Source organism: Lissotriton vulgaris, chromosome 3_1 (assembly GCF_964263255.1).
Source record: "Lissotriton vulgaris chromosome 3_1, aLisVul1.2, whole genome shotgun sequence".
In the NCBI taxonomy this organism is placed as follows: Eukaryota; Metazoa; Chordata; class Amphibia; order Caudata; family Salamandridae; genus Lissotriton; species Lissotriton vulgaris.
This window is the reverse complement of record NC_141689.1, coordinates 285,875,180-285,896,705: the sequence shown is the minus strand read 5'-3', so window position 1 is coordinate 285,896,705 and position 21,526 is coordinate 285,875,180. Positions and strand designations below refer to the sequence as shown.

General features: G+C 45.3%; 1 protein-coding gene across 1 annotated transcript in view; it reads left to right on the top strand.

The window, feature by feature from the left end:
• NARS1 (asparaginyl-tRNA synthetase 1) overlaps window positions 1-21,526 on the top strand; it is a 155,190-nt gene that overhangs the window by 75,699 nt on the left and 57,965 nt on the right. The window contains exon 11 of the mRNA XM_086960444.1: window positions 7,240-7,375. Within this exon, the coding sequence (XP_086816570.1) occupies window positions 7,240-7,375 (136 nt within the window). The remainder of the gene's footprint in view (window positions 1-7,239; window positions 7,376-21,526) is intronic.

Below are 21,526 nucleotides of genomic sequence, written 5' to 3'. Positions count from 1 at the left end.
GGACACCTTCCTCCCTTAACCTTCCATTTAGATTTCTGTGCCTGCCATTTAGGAATGGCACCCACAAACTTTAGGACTGCAGGAGCTCTGGTGACAGGCACCCTACGCCCTCCTGACGCTAGGTGTTCTTCCTCGCACATCTGGCAAGTAGGCGCTAGGCCTCCCATCTGGTGCTCCTATAAGAAACCCTCCTGTCTCTGGGGTGGGGTGGTGAACCACTGGGGACGCTGCTCAAACTCCCTCCCTCTCCTTTGAGACAGGGCGCTAGCCCGCATGCCCCCCACCCCACTACTCTGGGACCGAACGGTTCTACTTCGCCTCTCTTCCCTCTCTAGGGCCTTTTCGGGCCTTTGGACCGATGACCAGGGGTCCGGCTCTTGTGCCAGCTCCCAGGAATCAAAGAGCTCGCACCCTAACACGGGTTGCATAATCCCGGAAAACAATTATTGAGCCTAGGCTCCGTAGGGGTATGTGTGAGCAACACATTCAAATCATTTGCCCTGCTCACCATCACCCAGTCTTCCTGTGCACGCTTGTACATATCCACACTTGGCACTGGCTGCACGCTGCCACCATTCAAACTGGACTCTGCCTTTTTTACCTGACCGGCCCAAAACGAGTTAGTAAAAGATTGACTCTGTCACGTGGTGGCTCTTAGTTGAAAAGTACACTTTAGCTGTGGGGAGCCGGCAACTGATGACAGCGTGCCAAACTCCTATTTATTAATATTAACAATTTATAAACAAAAATTTGCAGCAGAGTGAGAGTCAGATTGTACACACCAGCCAGGCTGGGCACTGACAGACGCACTTACTACTTGACAAGTGGCAATTCAGTTTACTCCCGCGGCAAACAAGCCTCCCAGGCATGAATCACTTTCAGACTCGGCTGCAGCAGTGAGCACAGTGGTATGCTCTGGGCTTCAGTGGTCGTAGAGTTGGGGCTGAGTCTGTCCGAATGCGGGTTATCAACATTGATCATTTTAAAGTTTACCACTCAGTGCGAGCAGCGCTGCCACTGGCGCAGCCAGCCTCACACAACTTCGCCTGAACTGCAGTGGTGGTGTGGAATCCTGGCTATTGTTACATTGTAGCAGTCAACTCAGCGAGCCCGCAAGCCTGCCACTAGCTAGCAGTGCGCATGCCTCTGCTGCTGACACCAGTATCAGTTTCACTGTCAGTCTTGAGTACTGACAGCGCTGCGGCTTGACAGCCCAGGCAAGCGCTATGCAGATCATGCATGACTTTCCATTTCAGTGCGGTGATGCGGACCACCACACTGAAATGCGTTAGTCTAGCGCCTGATACGTGATACTTGGCAGGGCTGGAGTCTTTTAAGGTGGCACAATTAGTGCTGAAGCTCTTAGGGACCCTCTTTATTACCTCAGGCCATAGGTACCATTTACTATGGCCTTACAGAGGGTGCTTAAGGTTTTGCCAATTGGGGGAACAATTGCACAGTTTTGGGAAAGAGCTCTGGCACAGGGGACCTGGTTGGCTGGATCCCAGTGTACTTTCAGTAGAAATCACATCAAGTACCAGGCAAAGTGTGGCAACCATGTCTAAAAGGGGCAGTTCCTTACATCTTTAAATCAACATCATGATGGCAAAGTATTACTTTCAGAAACAAGGAGGAACAGACAGTACAGTTGTTTCAGCTGGCACAGAACATTTGGGACTGGGCTATCCACCATTGCATCCAACTCTTGAAGGAGTATCTCCCAGGAGTGTACGGTTCACTGCTGGATCTGCTAAGTCGGAAGCAGCAACAAGCCCTTGAGTGGGAACCCCACCGAGTCCTCCACTGGTACTTCCAGTGGTGGAGGACACCGGGCATGGATCTGTTAGCCACTGTAGAAAACACAAAATGCTAAGACTTTGCCTCCAGGTATAACCATCCGCAGTCCATGGGCAATGCTGTTTGAATGAATTGGTCAAGGATATTTGCATACACTTTTTCGCCTCTCCCACTCATTCCATATCTTGTCAGGAAACTCAGACAGACATCTCTCAAGATGATTCTAGTAACGCCCACCTGTGCGTGATTTACAACACTCTTGGAGTTGTCCCTATTACCTCACAAGAGGCTGCCCAACATACTAGACCTTATCACTCCTTGCAAGGGCAATGCAGGCAACCAGACTCCAAACAACTAAGTCTGGCTCTTAAAGTCGTGGAATTTGGATACTTAAAATTCCCTCTAGAGTGTATGGACATTCTAGGGGAGGCAAGATGTCCGACCACAAGAGCTTTTGAAAATGTATTGCTACTACTGTATAGCCCAGCATATAGACCCATGTGCTCATAGGATACAACAGATAGTATTCTACTTGTTACACCTAAAAAAGTCACATTTAGCATGCACTTCCATATGCCTGCACCTTCCTGCGAGTGTGGCTTATCTGCAGAACGGTAAGAATTGTTACAATTTCAAATACCTGTCATTAAGGCTTCATGTGAGGTTTGAAAAGAATATTTCCACCACAGGCACCACCAGCACCCTCTTGGAATTCAAATGTTATTGCACAGTTGATGGCCACACCTATCTAACAGTTGTATAATTGCCCACTACAGTTCCTCACTTGGAGGTTTGCTTTCCTAGTAGGTAACACCTCCCTAAGAAAAGTTATTGAAATCCATGTTCTTACCATAGAATAAACTAATTTCCAGGTTTTTTAAGATAAAGTACTTCTGCAGATAAATCCCAAATTTCTCCCAAAGGTAGTCTCTCCTGTTCATTTAAGCCAAATACTTGATTTACCTATTTTTTTCCCTAAGCTTGAAACTGTGGCAGAGAGAGCACTCCATACACTAGATGTTAAAAGGGCATTAATGTACTATATTGAGAAAACTAGACCTTTTTAGAAAAATAACTTTTTGTGGCATTCTCCAATCCATGAAACTGTAAAGCCATTTCTAAAACGGGTATGTCACGGTGGATTGTCAAATGTATTGAGAGTTGCTACATTAACAACAGTTTCACGTGCACATTGTACTCTAAAAAAGGGTGCTTTGTTGGCTTTCTTGGCAACATCCCTTTAGCTGATATTTGTAAAGCAGCTACTTAGTTGTATCCATACACGTTCACTAAGCACCATTGCGCGGATGTGCAGGCAACTGCAATCTTTTGTGGGAGAAGGATTCCTCTGGACACTTTTTCGATTTTCTACATCGTCTGATGCCGAGAGCCACCGCAAGAGGAGTACTGCCTTATAGTCAATGCATAGCATGTGTATCTGCAGCCAACACATGTTACGAATGGAGTATGTTACTCAACTTGTAAGTATTTATTCATAGCTTGTAATGCTGTAGATTCACATGTGCCATCTGTCCTCCCCGACAAGCATACACTGGTAACAGATCTACATGTATTATACATTGTATATACAAATATGTACATATTTTTCGTTTATTATACACACATTCATGCTTTTAGAGTAATTTCACTAGGTCCGTCCTCACTCGCCATTATGGCAGGAAAAAATAAACAATGGAGCTGTTGAACATGCACAGTCTCTTGAAAAGGAGACTCAACATCACATTGACAAGAAAAATAATTCTTCGAGAAAAACAAGTTGTAGAGTCCAAACCCAACACTGGATAGCAGGATTATGCATAATGTGAATCTGCAGCACCACACACTACGAACAGATGCTTACAAGGTAAGTAACATACTCCTTATTAACCAATTGTGTCACAACCGGGAACAGTCCCTTTTTTGTGGAACTCTCTTCTTGAGAATCTCAGAGGCCAAAGTGATATTTAGAAAACATACCTGTTACACTCTACTCTTTATAACTAGTGATTTGACTATACTCTGTCCTCCCCAGTATTAATCAATCAGTTATTTGTAAAGCGTGGCAAATCACCCGTGAGGGTCTCAAGGCGCGGGAGGGCTGGCTGCTGCGTGGTGGTTTGCTCATTCGAACAGCAAAGTCTTGAGTCCTTTCCTGAATCACAGTTTCGATGCAGAGGTTTTGAGGTGCATGGGTAGGTTGTTCCAGGCCTCGGCTGCCAGATGAGCAAAGGAGTGCCCTCTATTGTTGGATCAGCAGATCTGTGGGGTGTCTGCGAAGAAGAGGGAGGCGTATCGTAGGTGTCTGGTTGGGTGGTCCTAAGTCATGCGCTTCTTGTTGTATGTTGGTCCAATGTTGTGTAGGGCTTTGTATGCATGGGTCAACATCTTGATCTGGCACGGGAGCCAGTGTAGCTTATTAACGTGGGTTTGTTATGAAGATCCGTCTGGAGAGGTTGAGTATGATTCTTGATGCGGAGTTCTGTATGGTGTGTAGTCACTTCAGTAGAGTTGCAGTGATTCCTACATAGAGAGTGTTTCGGTAGTCCTACCTGCTGGTGACGAGGGCCTGTGTGACTTTTTCTGGGTTCGAGTAGGAGCCACCTGATGATATTGCGGAGCAGGTGTGGGGTGTGGAAGCATTTGGAGGAGACTGCGTTTTTTCAGCTTTTTCATAGATACCTTGCTGTCCAAGCTGATGATGAGGTTGGGTTTGTAGTCCGTCCGGGCTGGGGGATTTCTGCAAGTCACCATGTGTTATTCAATGGTGAGGTGTTTTCCCAAAGATGAGTACTACGGTCTTGTCTCTGTTCAGCTTCAGGCACTTGTCCTTCATCCTGTCTGCTATTTTCATCATACATTTGTGGAAGCTTGCTCTGGTTGTGGGAGGGTCGTCTTTCATGATGGTCAGGGTGTTATCAGTGTAGGAGCCCGTGTGATCTCACAATGTTGGCCCTGGGAGATGATCCTTGGGGGACTCCGCAGATGATCTTCTAGGGTTCAGACGTGAATGGAGGGAGCCTGATTTTCTGAGTTCCGGTGAAGTATGAGGAGATCCATTTGAGGACGTGTACCTGGATTCCCAAGTGGTGGAATCTGTTCATAAAGATGTGGTGGGAGATGGTTTTCAAGGTGTCTGATAGATCCAGTAGGATGAGGGTTGCTGTTTCACTGCAATCCAGCAGGGCCCTGATGTCATCAATGACTGCGCTCAAGGCTGTCTCGGTGCTGTGGTTAGCCCTGAATCCAGGTTGAGAATGTTCCAGGAGGTTGTCATTTTCCAGTGCCAACGATAATCTATCTGCTGTAAGGTATTTGATACACTGTATTAACAATGACAATGGCCAAATATTTTTTGTTCCCTCTTTATACCACCCCATCCCTTCATTTTCTGCAATTACATTCTTAAAAAGATCAGTCTCTCTTTGGTTGTTGAAATGTGAAGAGCACTGACACTTATTCAGGTTAGAGCAGAGTTTTGCTAATGAAACGTTTCATAAACCGAATCAAAGCTATTTCGGTTAGAGTTCTACCCAAGGCTGTAGACACAAGGTGGCTCTCGTGTGCCAGGCCGGTCCATATTTGTTTGGCCTCTGCTTTCATATTTTATTGTACCTGTATAACTTTCAGATTTTACTGGCTGACTGTATCCACCTGCTGCTGCAGGCTGCTCTGAAAGTCCTCCAGGTAACGTGATTGTATCAGTCATGGATCATAATTTTGCCCAGATGGGACAGTCCCTTAGAGTCTCACTGTAACAACACTTTGGTAGTGCACAGACAGACCTTTTGTCAGGCATTGTACAGGTCACCCTGGTCTCTGTCAACACATGCTGCAGCATATGGCACCACCTACCTGCTGTAACATTTGACATCAGTTTCCTATTGGCGCCATCTGCATGTGAGTGAAGTACACATAGAGGACAAGAGGCACTAGCCATGACATGGATGACCATGGGCTGCAGTCTGAACTCATGTCTGTAGTTCAATGGCATTTCTTTGCCTGGGTCTACTTCTTTGTGTGGAATTTTCTCTTTTCTGTTGCTTCTCGATAACATATTTTCTTGTTCCGGTAAACTTTATGTTCTCTGGTGGCATGGTGTAGCTGTATAGTTCTTGTTGCAGTCTCCTAGAGTACTGGCTAGGACAAGGAAAATATAGCCCGATAGCTTGCTAATAAATCTTCATAACTGCAAGTTGAAACCATCCTCATTGCAGTTCTGTAGCCCTTATACCATCCCTTTGATGCCTCTTTCATGTATTCTCTGACTTGCTTCTTTTACTGGAAGGGATGGGTGTCTTCATGCAACTGTAGAAGTTTGGGCAAAGCTAAAATATATATATTTTGTTATGGTAGCTGGCTCCAGGGTGAGTCGTGCCCTAATAGAGCAAGGATTGCCGATGTCTAAAATGGTTTATGTTGAACAGTAGACCTTAATTTTACTAGTAGTTTCTTGAAGAGACTACCCTTCTCTAATCATTTCTACAAATTATATTCATTTTGGACGTAACATGCTCTAAAATACACAATTTGTAACTCATTTCGCCAAAAAATCTTAAGTGATGAACAATACTGTAGCCAAAATGTACAAAAGAAAATGCATAATGCTTTAAAGTCTCCATAATACTACAGCAATATGTTAAAAATAAGCAGGTAGAATTCCTCTGCCATGAAACTTCCATATTGTTGTCTTTATTGGGGCTATGACCCTTCAAACAAATATTTCTGGCTTCAACCCTAGTTCGCTTCTTCTTTTATCTCAGTGACATCACCTGCAACAATTTATGTCTAACCTTGTTCTCCTTAACACTTTAGCTGCGTCGAAAGTTCAGCACCCAGTGCTGAACGTTCGAATAACGAGCGCTGGCCCGTCGGCCAACGGTCGTGCGCAGCACTGGCAAGGTAGTGCTCGCGACGACCGTTGGCCGAGGGCAGCGCTTAAGGGGTTAAAGGGAAATGTTGACATGTAAATTGTTGTAAGCAAATGAACAGCTCTGTTGAATGTATGATACTTGCGTAGACTTGTAGCAATCAATGTTGTGTAGCGTGACTGTGGCTGTTATTGACTTTGTTTAGGAATGACAACGCTGATGTTTCAGTGTTTCATAAGGAACATAGTGTGCCAGGTAAATCATCCTAAAAACAGTTTTAACATGTTTTCAGATTGTCCTCGATTGCCTCGGGTAGCCCACTCTTAAATTAGATTATAATCTTTTTTCTGTTCTTCATATTTAATGCTTGATTTTGATCAGTTTTTTTCTGTGCAAAGACACTTTCTGCCATATATAACTGTATCATTCCGAAGTCACAAGGTAACTAAAGCAGGAGGTCCTGATAAGACTGTTAAGAGGTTAAGTAACACTCCTACAGAACCACCTATTACACTGTTTTAAAATATCAAAATAAAATAATTTTTTATTTTATTTGTTTATCTTCTTTTAACAGATACACACATGTTGAAGCAGAGTGCCCTTTCATAACATTTGAAGATTTGCTGTTCCGCTTGGAGGATTTGGTTTGTGATGTTGTAGATAGAGTCCTGAAATCACCGATGGCCAACTACTTATATGAACTTCATCCGGTAGGCTTTTGTCTGCTTTTACTTTGAAACATGTCAGGGCCTTTTTGTAAAGGTAAACTTGCACATAAGTAAATATACACATGTAACTTTACTCATACCCTTTTGAGTAACATGTATTACTTTTGGCTATTCGCCACGTAAGAGTGTAACGTTAATCAAAAGTGGTGAAGCTACATTTACAAGTGTAAAGTTGCTACAGCCAAAAAGGGGCTGTTGTAAGTTTTGCACCACACATGGCCATCCACGTATAGTCCATGGTCCTTGCATAGAAAGTATGGGGCCAAGGTCTTAAAATGGAACACCATAGGAATTGATGTTAATATAAAATATTTTATTTTGAATTAAAAAAAAATATATGAATGTAATTGTATGTAAAAAATGATATACATTTTCCAAATAATAAAATGGAATAACAAAATATTTTAATAACTTTTTTAAATATAAAAATGAATGGATTTAAAAATATATATATTTGAGTTCCTTCTGCAAATAGGTTTTTGTAATTTCTAATATAGAATTCGTAAATATGAACCTTTTACTTTTGATGAGATTTTTTTTGTTGTAAATTGCTGTTTTTGAGTTTTACATTCTGGTAAAAACCACTGAATTATTGTTCCCTACTTAATGTTGTGGCTATAGAAAATCCTGTAGAATTGAGTCAGTTTGAGCCCATGTGCTGGAATAATGTTTGGCCACCATTAATCCTGGTATACAGAAAAGAGGTGGGGGAACACAACCGTAACTAATATGGCTACAGCTGCGGGTAAAAGCGAAGAGCGTTATCTGGTCTGTCCATTTAATCAATGATTAGGAGCGGTACAGTCCAACCATATACTTCTTATATAGAGAGCTATACTCAGTGTTATGATTAATTTTTTAAAAATAAATATTCAATTCATTTAATTAAATTAAAAAATCCTTTTCTGAAGTTTAAATGAATAAAGCAACCCCGCCTAAATTAATACAATTTTTATTAATAGGTTATATGTATAAAAATAATGTAATTATATTTTAATACGAATTGGTTCAATTAATTCTTAAATTTATTAAGGTTTTTAACATTAGATTCATGGATTTTTTTTTAATGTATTTAACAACAATATTTCCAGGGGGCTTTTATTTTAAATTCCTACCTCTATTGATTTCTATGGGAGAGTGTTGCAGTATCAGTGGTTGGCTGGGTGGTGCTGGACTTGAATTTGCTACTGTTTTGGCTGATGTAACTTTAGAGGTAAAGTTTGTGAATAGCAACGGACTGACTCTTTTGTGGTTGGTTCACATCCCTTCAAAAACCTCTTCCTACCCCTTCTTTAACCACTTTTTGTTTCTTCCTAACCCCTACCTATTTTGCACTATGCCCCATTGTTCAACCACTGCCCTGTCCCTCCCACATTTACCACAAACTAGTAGAAAAGAAAAGATAGGAGAGGTGGAGGTGGAGCTATACACTCGTAGGTATGTGAATAGCTTTTTGTAGTACTTTAGTGGTACTATTGTTGTACCATTAAAGTACTACAAAATGCATTTTGAGAATAGGCGTCAATGAAATATCAATGAAAGGACAATAATTCTAATAAGGAATCTGTGCTGAAATCAATTTAACAGGTGATTCTCAAAGCATTTTTTCCTACTCAACATCTTACACATTCGACTGTATGGAAATGTAGTTTCTCCTAGTGGTATTTTCTGTGTTTATGTTATGCATTGTGTGCAGAATCAAACCATATTTATTTATTTATTTTTATTTATTTATTGCTATTTATAAAGCGCAACTTATACCCGAAGGCGTCTTGGCGCTGGTTGTTTTTTTTTATTGTTTTTATTGGTATTTACATGTTACAAAAATACAGTGTGACATATAACCAGTATCAAGTTTTTTCGGGCATTCACATAGGGCAAAGCGGTGTGCGGAGGTGACTGTGTTCGATTGTGGATGAGGGATTGGTCTTACAGTCTTCGCTTGTCCTCCCCCCAGTCTTGCGCCCATATGACATTAAACATGTAGGTTATTGCGATTGGTCATGTATCAAGTTATTACATAAAACGTAAAACAAAACGTAAGAGTTTGGCGGTTGTTTAGTGACAGACCGCCGGGCCCTATTAGGGTTGCATTAAGCTAGTTTGGCATATTCTGTTGTTTATGGGGATTCGTATGGGTTTAGGAATTTGTCTAGAGTTGACCACATCCCTCTGTTGGGGTTCCTCCATGGTGTGTGTCTGAGTGCAGTGTTGTCAGCCCCTCTGAGGAATGTAACCCAGTTCAGCCACCCCTTTAGTGTTATTTTGGTGGTGTCCTTCCATTTGGCCAGCACTGTTTTATCTGCTGTCATCAGGAGAAAGTCCAGGAGGTTTTTGTCCTGTAGTGTGGCTACGTCTGCTATGATGTGTGCTTTGGTAGTTGCAGCAAATGTTTGTTCTAGCAACAGCCTAGGGCTTTGTTGATGAAGCTAAACACCTTCCCCCAGAATTTGCTGACCTTACTGCAGTGAAAAATGAGGTGTGCAAGGTCCCCTCTTTCTGTGCCGCAGTTCCAGCAGCTGTCGTTGTCTCTCAGTCCTATTGATGCAAGTCGAGCTGGTGTCCAGTATGCTTGGTGTATTAGCCAGAATTTTGTCTGTGCTAGCACTGGGGATATAATATTTTATGATTGGGCCGCTCAAAAGGTTTGTAGTTCTTGTTCAGTGAGTCTGGAGCCTAGCTGCGTTTCCCAGTATCTGGTGTTTTTGGCGTTGTTTGGTGGAGACAGGGCGGAGGAGTTTGTACAAGTGTGAGACCTGGTGGCCTGCCATGTTTGTTTTCCATGTACTTGAAGATTGAGGGTTTGTGATTGGTTAATTTTGACTTTGTTATGGCTGTTTTGATTGTTAGGAAATTGTACAGTTCTATGTCTGGGAGGTCATGTTGAGTTTTCAGGCTGTTGAAGGGGAGGGGCAACCCCTCATCTTCCAACTGAGCTGGATACGAGAATCCTAGCTTTCTCCACGTCTCTATGTCGAGGGGTTTCCCCCTGTATTTAACCTTGGGGTTTCCCAGAGTGTTTCCCAGGGCGAGTTTTTGATGCTATACTCGAGCTTCTGGTCTACTTTGAGCAGCACTCGCCTAGTGATCTTAAAAATCTGGTTATTCTTTTGTGCCTGCTTGTTGGCGGTGAGGAGAGTTAAAGGATCTGCGTTCTTTAGGATGGCTTTCTCCATAGAGAGCCAGGTTGGTGTGTATTGCTGGTTCGGAAGTACCCAGTGCATACCTTGTCTGGCTATGAAGGCTGTCTGGAAGGTTCTCAGGTCAGCTACGTTAAGACCCCCTAGCTTTTTTCCTAGTCTTAGCTTTGGGAGCCCTATTCTAGGTTTCTTGTCCCACCATATAAATTTGTTTAACATTTGATCTATCTGTCTGTGGAATTCGTCCGTGAGAGCTAGGGGAAGCATCCCTGCTAGGTAGTTCACTATAGAAGTGATCCTCATCTTTACTGTGTCTATTCTGCCCCACCAGGTAATGAACTTGGGCGACCAGGTTTCTAGTAGTCTTTTGATATTTTCTAGGGTAATTTTCTTATTTTGTTCTAGAGGGATTTTTGGGCTTTTACGAATTGGATACCTAGATATTTGACAAGCCCAGGTTGCCAGGCCAGTCCTGAGGTTCCGATTACCTCTCTGGTTGTATGTACGTTGAGGGGCATGCATTCTGATTTATCTCTGTTGAGTTTGTATCCCTAGTGAATAGCGTACGCTTCGATGGTGTGTATGAGTGCTGGTATGGATTGATCAGGGTCTTCTGTTATTATGAGTAAGTCCTCTGCGTAGGCTGCAAATTTGTCTGTGTTGATGGTTACTCCCGCTATTTTTCTGTTTTCTAGGATGTCTCTAATCAGGGGTTCCAGTGCTAGTAGGAACAGCAGCGGGGATAGCGGGAATCCTGGTCTCGTCCCCCTCTGGAGGTCAAATTGGGCCAAAGAAGCTCCTTTAATAGCTATCTGTGCTTTAGGGCTTTTGTACAGTGCCATGACTTTCCTCGTGAAGTTATCTCCTAGACTATTTGCTTGCATGCTCTTCTCTATCAAATCAAATCAAGTATCTTTATTTAGATATAAAACAATATCTTTAAAGGGCCTGCTTAGTTCCAACACAGCCTCCCGATATCCGCCTGGTGACCCCAATGGAGCCCCCACCGGTTTTGCACCAACAAACAACGACGGCGCAAATACACGGGGAAGATAACTTTGTGCCTCTTAATAGCAGCCAACCACCCTCAGCATCACCAACCTCAATCACTCCAATCGCGTCACCAGTATTAAGCCCCCTGCACATGATATTTTCGCCACCCGGATTAACAAAGGTCCCACTGCAAAATCAGCGAGAACTGCCCGAATCAAACGATCAGCTTATCTCAGATTTATCTCTCTTCTTCAAGACCAATCAAAACTCTCCCAGGCACATCCCAAACGATAAGTCCAACCCTGAAGAACACATAGCAACCAGCGCTTGGCCGGAACTCCTCCAGACCCTCCAACAAACTGTTAACGCACTAAATTACCACTCGGTAAAACTGGAGGTGCAGGTGGATCTATTAAACACCCTGGCTTTATTTACGTCCGGGATCGACAGCAAACTGGATAAACTAAACAATTTAATCTTAAGGGCACACGCATCCGCGAAGCTCTCCCAACCAGTCTGCTGCTGCTCCCCAATCAAAGACTCTCTCTCCCTGCTCCCAGAATGCCTGTCTACCGTCATAAGGGAAGTGAAGCTGATGAGGAGAGGAAACGCTAGTACTACACCTCCCTCCCCTCTACAGCAAGAACAACAACACCTCACCCGAGACGGGCAGAGCCACCACGGCCAACCACAACCAAAACTGACAGACGACAATGGTCCATCATGTACCTTAATTGGGTCTACAATTGGCGCAGACCAAGCCGTGATCGGGTCAAAAGCTAGTCCAGCGCCCCAGACTGCCCCAACAGTGGAAATTCCCCCACCGCTCCCCCCAGCATGCAGTAAGAGAGAGCGCAAACGCCAACGCAAAAAGAGAAACAAACTCCGGGAAAGCACCAATGTGGTCCACCAGAAACTCTTCCCTCTTTTTCTAAAAACAGAAAATAAAAAATCTCTTACCACCACTAGTGCATTATCGCCCACGACAAATAATGGAGATCCCCCAGTGACAGCTACCCAACAACAAGCGAGGAGTCACCAGGATCAAAGTACTGCAAATCTGGACCCAGAAACGGACAACCTTTGCGTACCCACAGAAAGCATAACGACGACCCCAGACAAGACCCGTGCAACTGGGCCCATAACGACAATAGGGAAACCTAAAGCTCCAACGGCTTTAATCTCATTCGCTTTGGACAATGTAAACTCAAGACCAAACTTCTCTAAAACCATTTGCAATAATCTAATAACCCGATCAGTCACAGCCCACCGTTGAAGATGGCCACTCAAAGACTGACACAACAGACATGCGGAACCAAACCAGTCACACTACCCGAAAAACTGGACAATATGCCTCCAAATGCATCGGGCGGGAGCAAAAACAACCCACCACGCCACCAGATCTTACTGGTTCCCGAATATGAATCCAAGGGTCGGCATGACATTCTTAATAGATCCAATCTGATAAAACTTGTAGAAGGCATCCCAGGGCTTATAGGGCTGTCAACGGACAGCATAGATTCCATCAAATTCCTCCCTCCCAGAGGTAACCAACCGTCTGAAGTCACTGTGGTGACCTTTAACTCGGCCAGTTGGGTAGGAGCTTTTTTGGAACATAAGTCCATCCTGCAAAACTGGGGAATTAGAGTGTACCCATATTTCACACCAGGGTATCCAATCTCCCTGCTCACCAGACTAACGTCACCCAGACAACCGACCGCCTCCAAACCATTAGTTTTAGCAAGGCCCTACTACATCCTAAAAAACGTGTCAGGACCAGAAGCTCACCCCAAACCATTCAAAAAAGAAGGTGCCCAGGTTGACTCAAGCGAAGGCTGGGGGTGGCTGCCAGCACTCCTGTCCTCAAAAAATGCAAACTGACCGTCCGTGGCTGGGAAGCAGGTGGATAAATATAAACTTCCCGGAAAACCACACTCTGTAGCAGAATCGCTGGCAAAAAAAGACAACAGACAGGGGCCGTCGCCATTTTCATTGTGCTCATGGAACATCAGTGGGCTCCAACAAAAAACCTCTAACAATGACACTCTGTCTTTCATACGCAAACACGAAGTAATCACACTACAGGAAACCTGGGCCACAGAGGGCCGCCCCATCGCAGGCTACATTGAATTTTGGAAGCCAGCACTAAAGGACAGCCATTACGGTCACCCTAAAGGCGGTCTGTCTACATATATTTCCAACAACCTAAAAGGCACATAGAATCAACTTCCATTTAAAGAAGACTGGTTACTAGGGGTCAAAATCAACCCGTGGGGGAAGCAGCGCCCACTCTACCTCATAAATGTTTACATCAACCCCAGTACTCGAACCAAAAAAGACCACCTGGTCCGCCTCAGTGAAATCATGAACGATATTGCCATAGAACTTCCCAACTCTGATTGTATCGCCACGGGGGACTTCAATACCAACCTATTTCAGGGGGAAGCCGCAGACATGGAAGGGCCTACTCTGACTAACATCATCGAGGCCATGACCCAAACTAAACCGTTGAATATTGATATGCTCTTCTCTAGGAAATGCCAGGAAACCCTGTCAAAGGCCTTTTCTGCGTCTAGTGTGATTGCTACTATCTGGTTAAGTGATTTAGAGGAGTGTTCTATGACCTGGCAGAGGAGTCTTGTGTTGTCGTGAGCCATGAGTGTTTTCAGGTAGCCCACCTATGTGTTCTGAATCAGCTGTGGAAGCACTTTGTTTAGTCTTATGGCTAGGACTTTGGCATATAATTTGCAATCTAAGTTAATTAGTGAGATGGGGCGGTAGTTTTTGGGCCATTGTGGGCCTTTGCCTTCTTTGGGTATGACAATTATGTTGGCTTTTGACATAGATTCTGTTACAGGTCCCTCCCTTCCGCAGTGGTTGAAGACTCTGGTCAAGACTGGAAGTAGCTTGTCTTGGAAGGTTTTATAGAAGGGCGCTGTGTATCCATCTGGTCCTGGGGCTTTGTTGTCTTTTAGGGCCTTAATAGATATAGTGATCTCATTCGCTTTTATGCCTTGACCTAGAGTTTTTGCTTCCTCTTTCGTTATCCTGGGTAGGTTTAGTCTGGCCAGGTAGGCTGAACAGCCCTCCTGGTCCAGATTGTCGTTTTTTTTTATGGAGCTCATTATAGAATTCCTTGAACGTATGTAGGATGTCTTTGCGTCGGGTGTGTGTCTTGTTGTTTGCATCTGTGATTTTAGAGATACAGTGTTGTCTTTGTTTGTGTTTGAGGTATGTTGCTAGAATTTTCCCTGCCTTGTTCGCCTCGCAGAGGTTGATTTGCTTATATTTTCTTATCCATAGACCAGCTCGTTCGCTAAGAATCCTATAAAATTCATACTTTTTCCCTTTGAGTACTACAAGTGCGGCTGTGTCCCCAATATGGTTAGTTTCTAGTTGATTGATGTCATTCTCTAGTTGGTTTAGCTGTGCTTTTGCTACTCTATCTATTCTGGCCTTGACTTCTTTTAGCGTACCTCTGATAGTTGCCTTAAGGGCATCCCACAGGCTTTTTGGGTCTATGTCTGGTGTGTCTTTTTCCTTGATATAGTCCTCAATGGCTTTCTCAATTCTGTTTTTGTCCTCCTGTTTTGCCATGGTTATGTTGTTGAATCTCCATCTACGGGTGATGTGCTCGTTGTGTCGGCCTGTTAGATGTAGGCTGATGCAAGAGTGGTCTGAGAGTGTTCTTGCTGCAATTTTTGTGTTCTATCAGGTGTGTGTGTGACCTTGAGATGAGGATGTAATCTATTCTACTGTCGGAGTTGTGTGTGTTGGAGTAAAAAGTGTAGTCTCTGGTATCGGGGTGTTGTAAGCGCCATGGGTCTTCCAGGTTAAATCTATTTCATATGTTCTTTAGGGAGGTGGGGGGTTGGGCTTGGGACCTTGATTCTCTGTCTAGAGTGTGGTCTAAAGCTAGGTTGAAGTCTCCTGATAGGCACCATCATATCGTTTGGATGATTCGCCCCTAGTTCCCTCGTTATCCCCTCCCGTAACTTGTGTCATCTGTGTTTAGTGAGTATATGTTTGCTACCGGTATGGTTTCTTCCCCTCTTTTCAGCTGAGTGATCAGTAGTATCCCTTCATTGTCATACTGTTCTTTCTCAATGGTTATCTTGGCCTCACTATTAATCAGAGTGATGAGTCCCCGCTTCTTGCCCACCGCTGGTGATCAGGCTACCTGACCTATTTAACGTGCCCTAAGCTTCTTCGCGTCGTCCTTTGAGAGTTTGGTTTCCTGCAGTAGGATAGTGTCCCCCTTAGTCTTTGCCAGGTAGTCTAGTACTTTCTTTCTTTTAATCTGGTGATTTAGACCTTTAACGTTGAGGGAGACTATTTTGAGGTCCGCCAGCAGTGCTGTATTATTATTCATTGCCATGGGTTACCATGCTTCTGGCTGGACTTAGGCTCTACATGGGTGTGGTCTCTGCGGCCCTTGGGCTCGTGTGGTCTGTCAAAGTGGGACTGGTTAGGGGATTGCAGCTTTGACCCGGACTGTGTGTCTGAGAGTTTGGTGTGGACATAGACAAAGACGTGGACGAGACATACGGGGCGAACAGGACAAACGTGACCAACATGACAGACATGACAGACCAGACAGACAAGTTGACCCCTCACCTTCTTCTCCCCCTCCTTACCCTCCTCACCCCCTTCATCCCCCCCCGCTACTGCGTTGTACTGTGGACGTGCGACACCAAGGTCCCTCCCACCCCGCCGCTTTCCTGGGATAATTTATTGCGCTGTTACAGTATGCTTTATACTAAGCTGTCAGCATTAGTGGATACGTTTATCTATTGCGCATATTAGTGCAGCGCAGTGTCCGTGACTCTTATCCTGCGTACATATTAAAGGATATTGACAGTCTTTTAGTAGATGGGGTCGGGCTTTCCTTTCCTGTGCTGACGACATTCTGCTTTTTACGGTAGTTTTTCTGTCAGGTAGTGTCGGTTGTATTTTGCTTGCAGTCATGAGGTAGAGTTCCTTTCCTGTGACTTTCTTGAGGCGTTGAGGTGTTTTTAGCGTTTGGTTTCCTATGGGTCATATGGTCCCCTTCCGTGTCCTGCGAGCTCGTTCTGGGTTGCTTTCGAGCTTCCTTTTGTGAGTTTTGTCTAGTCCGTCGTGAGGTCGGGTGAGGCACGCCTTTTGCTTGATAGGGTTGTCGTCTGCATTTCCTGAAGTGCTGGGCCCCTAAGATATCTCGACAGTTCCGCTGGATCTTCGAAGGTTAGTGTGATTCCTTTGTTGTTTATTCTGAATCTGGACGGGCCGGCGAAGGAGAAGGTTAAGTTTTCTTTCCTTAGCTTGTCTCTCTGGGCTAGAAAGCCTTTCCTTATGTCTACTGTGGTCTTCGAGTAGTCCTGTGTGAGGATAATTTTGTGTCCGTTCCATTGTAGATTGGGTTTCTTTCTTGCCACCCCAAAGATGTCGTCCGTTTGGTACGAGCGTAGAGGTTTGCTTATTATCAGTCTAAGGCCCGATCTGTTTGATTGTTTGAAGGCCGGGACTCTGTAGGCTTTGTCCAGCTCGAAGGGGTTGTCGAATTTGAGATTTGTCAAATCGGGTATGAGGTTCTGAATGAGTGACACGCACGATCCAGCTTTATCCTCCACTCCTTCTGGCACCCCTAGTATTCTTATGTTTCCTTTCCTGCTGCGGTCTTCAAACTCCGCTGCTTGTTTTCGGAGCTCTGTGGTTGCCTTCGCAATGGTGCTGATCGCTTTGCCTGTGAGTTGCGACCTGTCCTCTGTCGCTGACCCTTTGTTCAACTTCTGATAGCCAGTTGTTTGTCGTGTGGATGTCCGCTCTGATTGCAGCCAGTTCGAGTTGGATTGCGTCTGTGGTCTTCTTCGTAGTTTTGGCCAAGTCTTGGACTTCAGCTAGTTTTTTAAGTATGCTGTCCAGAGTGCTGCTGATATCTGATTTTTGTTTGATGGGAAACTCCAAGTTCCCTTTCAGGCTTGTTTTTTTTTTTGTTGGGATGGTTTCCCTTTGTTGCCAGCCATTTTTATTAGCCCTCTCTTTGCTTGTAGGAGTTCAAAACTTTTGTTGCTGCTCTGTGGTTCCGGGTGGATGACTTGTGGGAGATCTTTTTGTGGCTCGTTGACACTTTGTCTGTGTGGTTTTTTAATGATGTTTGGCTTCAGCCTGACCTCCTTGGTGCCCCTTCTTTGCTCTGGCTTTTTTTTCATTGTGTGCGCTTGGTGTCTTTTGTACGTGCTTTCTGTCGAGACTGCACCTCTTTGATGGTGTGGTCGAGTATGGTGTTTGCTGTGACTCGACGGTGCTTGTGCCGGTATCGGTATCTGTTGCAGTGGATGATCTGCTTGTTAATCTTGTAGTGCTTGTACTTGTTGTGCTCAGGTGGGCTTTGTCTCTCTCTGTTTGGCTCTTTGGTTTACTTGTGCTTGAGGGTTAGCAATTTGTTTCTCGTAGATGGTGGTAGGATGGTGGCGGCCCTTCACGCTCGGCCTTTCACTGTTTCTTATATGGCTCTGCGTTTGTCAGTGCACGCGTTATATACTTTGTTGCTGCAATCCACTATCGTCTTTGTCGCTCGCTGCCTGCGGTCCATGTAGTGACCTCCCCTGATTTTGCCCCCTTCTCCTGCACTAAGATGGCCGCACTTTGCTGTTTTGCTGTTACCTCGCTATGCGGTGTTATGTTCTGGGTGATGCCGTCCTGACTTCTTCCTTGCCGCTGTTGTTGTAGTTGTCCTGTTGTTTAGCGCTGTTCTTATCACTTTTAACCGGCTTGTGCACCTGCATATGTCCCCTTTGAACTTGTGAAAGTTTATGCGGGGAGCGTTGTTGTTCCCACCGTGCTTTTGTGCCGATGGAGACACTCCTCCCCCTTTAAAATGGCCTTCTCCAGTCGTCGTATGTTTGGTTTTGTACGTACTGTTGATGGTCTCGGTCGGGGTGCAGTTTGCTGAATGTGCTTGCCCTGTCTGTATAGTTGCCCTCTACTCTTCTCTCTCCTTTGCTCCAGTTGGGCGCTGCTTTGCGGGAGAAGCTGGTTCTTAAGCATTCCCTGTGTGTCTGCCTCACCCCGCCCTTCGCAAGATGGCGGCCCCGATTCTGGTAGTTTGTTTCGTTGCGTTCGTGTCCTCGTGGCCTAGCTAGTGGGGCACAGGTGATCTTCACGGGCACTGCGGTTTAGGGGGAGGGTGGGCGGGGTGAGTTATCGCGCTTTGTTGGTTTTCGGCTGATCTCGCCTGCGCCAAACTACCGTCTCCCTTGGTCTGATATCTTTCCTTTTTCACCCTTATCTCCCAGCCCTCTGCAAGATGGCGTCCTCCAGTCCGAGCAGCAGTTTCGGTTTCTCTTTGTATCTAGCTCGGCTGCTCCGGTGGGGCGCCGGTACGTTTTTTTTACACGGGCTGTATGTAAGGGGGAGGTGGGGTGGGGGTGATGGGTCGCTGGTTTATGTCTAAACCTTGCTTATGGGCTTGCTCTTTGATGCCCCTTGTCTTTTTGGGTAGAAGGCCGAGTCAGCCCTGGAGCGTTTTAAGGACAGGAGAGCTGCGACCAGATACTTGGGCTTGTCTATAGCCCCTCATTATCCCCTGTACAATTTCAGCCCCTTTCTATGCCACGGAAGAAAGTCCCAAAAATACCATCCCAGTGACCACGGCCAACTGGCTACCCAGCCTTTTTGTGGTTGAGGATGTGGGTTCCATAGACCCATGTGTCACAGGTAGCCAGAGGTCAGGCCAGTCCACCACCCCCCTAGGCAGCCATAGCCTCCACACCCCTTGAGTTTGCCCACTGACCATCATGGACATTTAGTGGGGGTCAGGATATACCATCATCTGCACCCATGGTGGTCAGTTACATCGGACCATTGGTGTTGCAAATCGGCCAAGGGGGCTCCTCCCTCCCTTTTGTGAGTTCCTCTTCTTGCTCTATCAAGAAGTGCTGGATCTCTTGGCTAAGTGAGTCTTCGAGAGGGTACGGGCATAAGAAGTAGTCATGGTTGCTATTCCCACTACTTTCTGGTGCCCAAAAAGGACTGAGGTTTTGGTCCTATACTAGACATGCACCATCTCAATTTCTTTCTGAAAAAGGAGAAAATCTAAATGCTCACGCTTGCACAAGTTCTGCCTGCCCTAGACCTGGGAGACTAGATGGTAGTGTTGGACTTGCAGGACGCATTTTTCCACATCACCGACCTGCCTACCCACAAACGTTACATGGAGTATGTGGTGGGCCAGGAGCACTTTCACATTGCAGTGCTCCCCTATGGCCTCATAAGAGCCCCTCGGGTTTTCACGAAAGTGATGGCGGTGGTTGCAGCTCATCTGAAAAGGTCAGAGATCTTTCTTTTTCCATACCTTGAGGATTGACTGTTGAAGGTGGGCTCGGCCCAGGGCAGCAGTTTCCCACTTCCGGACTATGGTGTACTTTCTACGCTTTTTGGGATTAACTTTCAATGTGCCAAAGTCAAACCCAAATCTCTCTCATTCACTTCTTTTCATCTGAGCTGTTCTGAACACAGCACAGTTTTCAGGTCTATCCTCAGGAGCGAGTCCAGGATATTCAGGCTATGATACCGATGTTTTAGTCTCTATCCTGGATTTTGGTAAGAATGACCCAGAGGTTGTTGGACTTCATGGCATCCTGCATCCTACTTGTAACTCATGCAAAGCCTCTTTCAGCAGTGGGGGGAGCTTTGACTAGATCAGTTTTCCACCGTTGAGAACGTGCAATTTCCACCGTTTTGTGCGCTGGAGTTTCCAAGGCGACTCACACTCGAAGAAGTTTTTCATCTCAAGTGTAACCACTCCTAGCCAGAGTTCTCAAGAAGATTAGGAAAAACCAGGCCCTAGTTATTCTTGTGGCTGTGGATTGGCCACAAAGAGACTGGTACACCAAACTGTTGAGCATGACCATCGGTCCTCGGATCAGGCAGCCCCTTCAAAAAGATCTTCTGTCGCAGCATCATGAGTGTGTTCTGGACCTGATCCTATGCACTCTTCATGCATGGAGATTGAGCGGTGACCGTTGACAGCCTTCGATTTTTCACCTAAAGTCTGTGATGTTGTTATGGCAGCCAGGCGTCCCTCTACCAAATCGGTATATGCCTGCCGTGGAGATACGTTTGTGATATGGTTTTATTCTCTCAACATTGGCCCTCTTTCTGCACCACTCTCTACGGTTCTTCTGTTTGCTCTATTGTTGGCCCAGCAGAGCTCTATTCTGGGCACAGTTAAAGGGTATCTGTCCGGACCAACCCTCTTTACTCCAGCCACCTTAAAGGCTACCAGTACATGCTTAATTACCCCCCTATCCCCCAAACCATTCATTATAACCCAGTTGGTTCTTACCTTCTAAATGTGTGCACCCTTTGAGCCTCTGCACTATCGTCCTCTTAGGCTGTTGACTATCAAAACTGCCTGTCTAGATTCTAGAACGTCATCCAGGAGGGTCACCCACCTACCCTACACCACTTTCTACTCCGACAAGCAGGTCCTCCGATGCATGCCTTCTTCCTTCCAAAGGTTGTGACTCCCTTCCATGTAGGCCAGAACATTACCCAGCCTACCTTCTTTGCTCCACCTCACCCCTCCAAAGAGGAAGAGAGACTCAACTGTCTGGACACAAAAATAGTGTGGTCATTCTACCTAGATTGCACAAAAGAGTGGATGATCAGGTCTTTGTGTGGTATGTGGGAGCTAAGAAAGGGAAGGCCTTGCAGAAACTGACCTTCTCAAGATGGATAGTGCTCTGCTTCAAGTTATTTTACACATGTTACACAGATCAACTCCCCTGTGTGTTTGCATGCTCATTCCACCACTGTGTTATCCTGTGGCCTCCCTGTTCTGGGCATGTCAAGCAGCAGTGTGGGCATCTTTGCATACGTTTACCAAGCACTGTTATCTGGACAGTCCTGTCTGTTGCGATGGGCCCTTCGCCCATTTGGTCCTGCATGACTTTCTTGTCTAAATTGGCTTCACAGACCAACCTCCAAGAAGGCAATGCGTGGGCTTCTTTCATAAGTT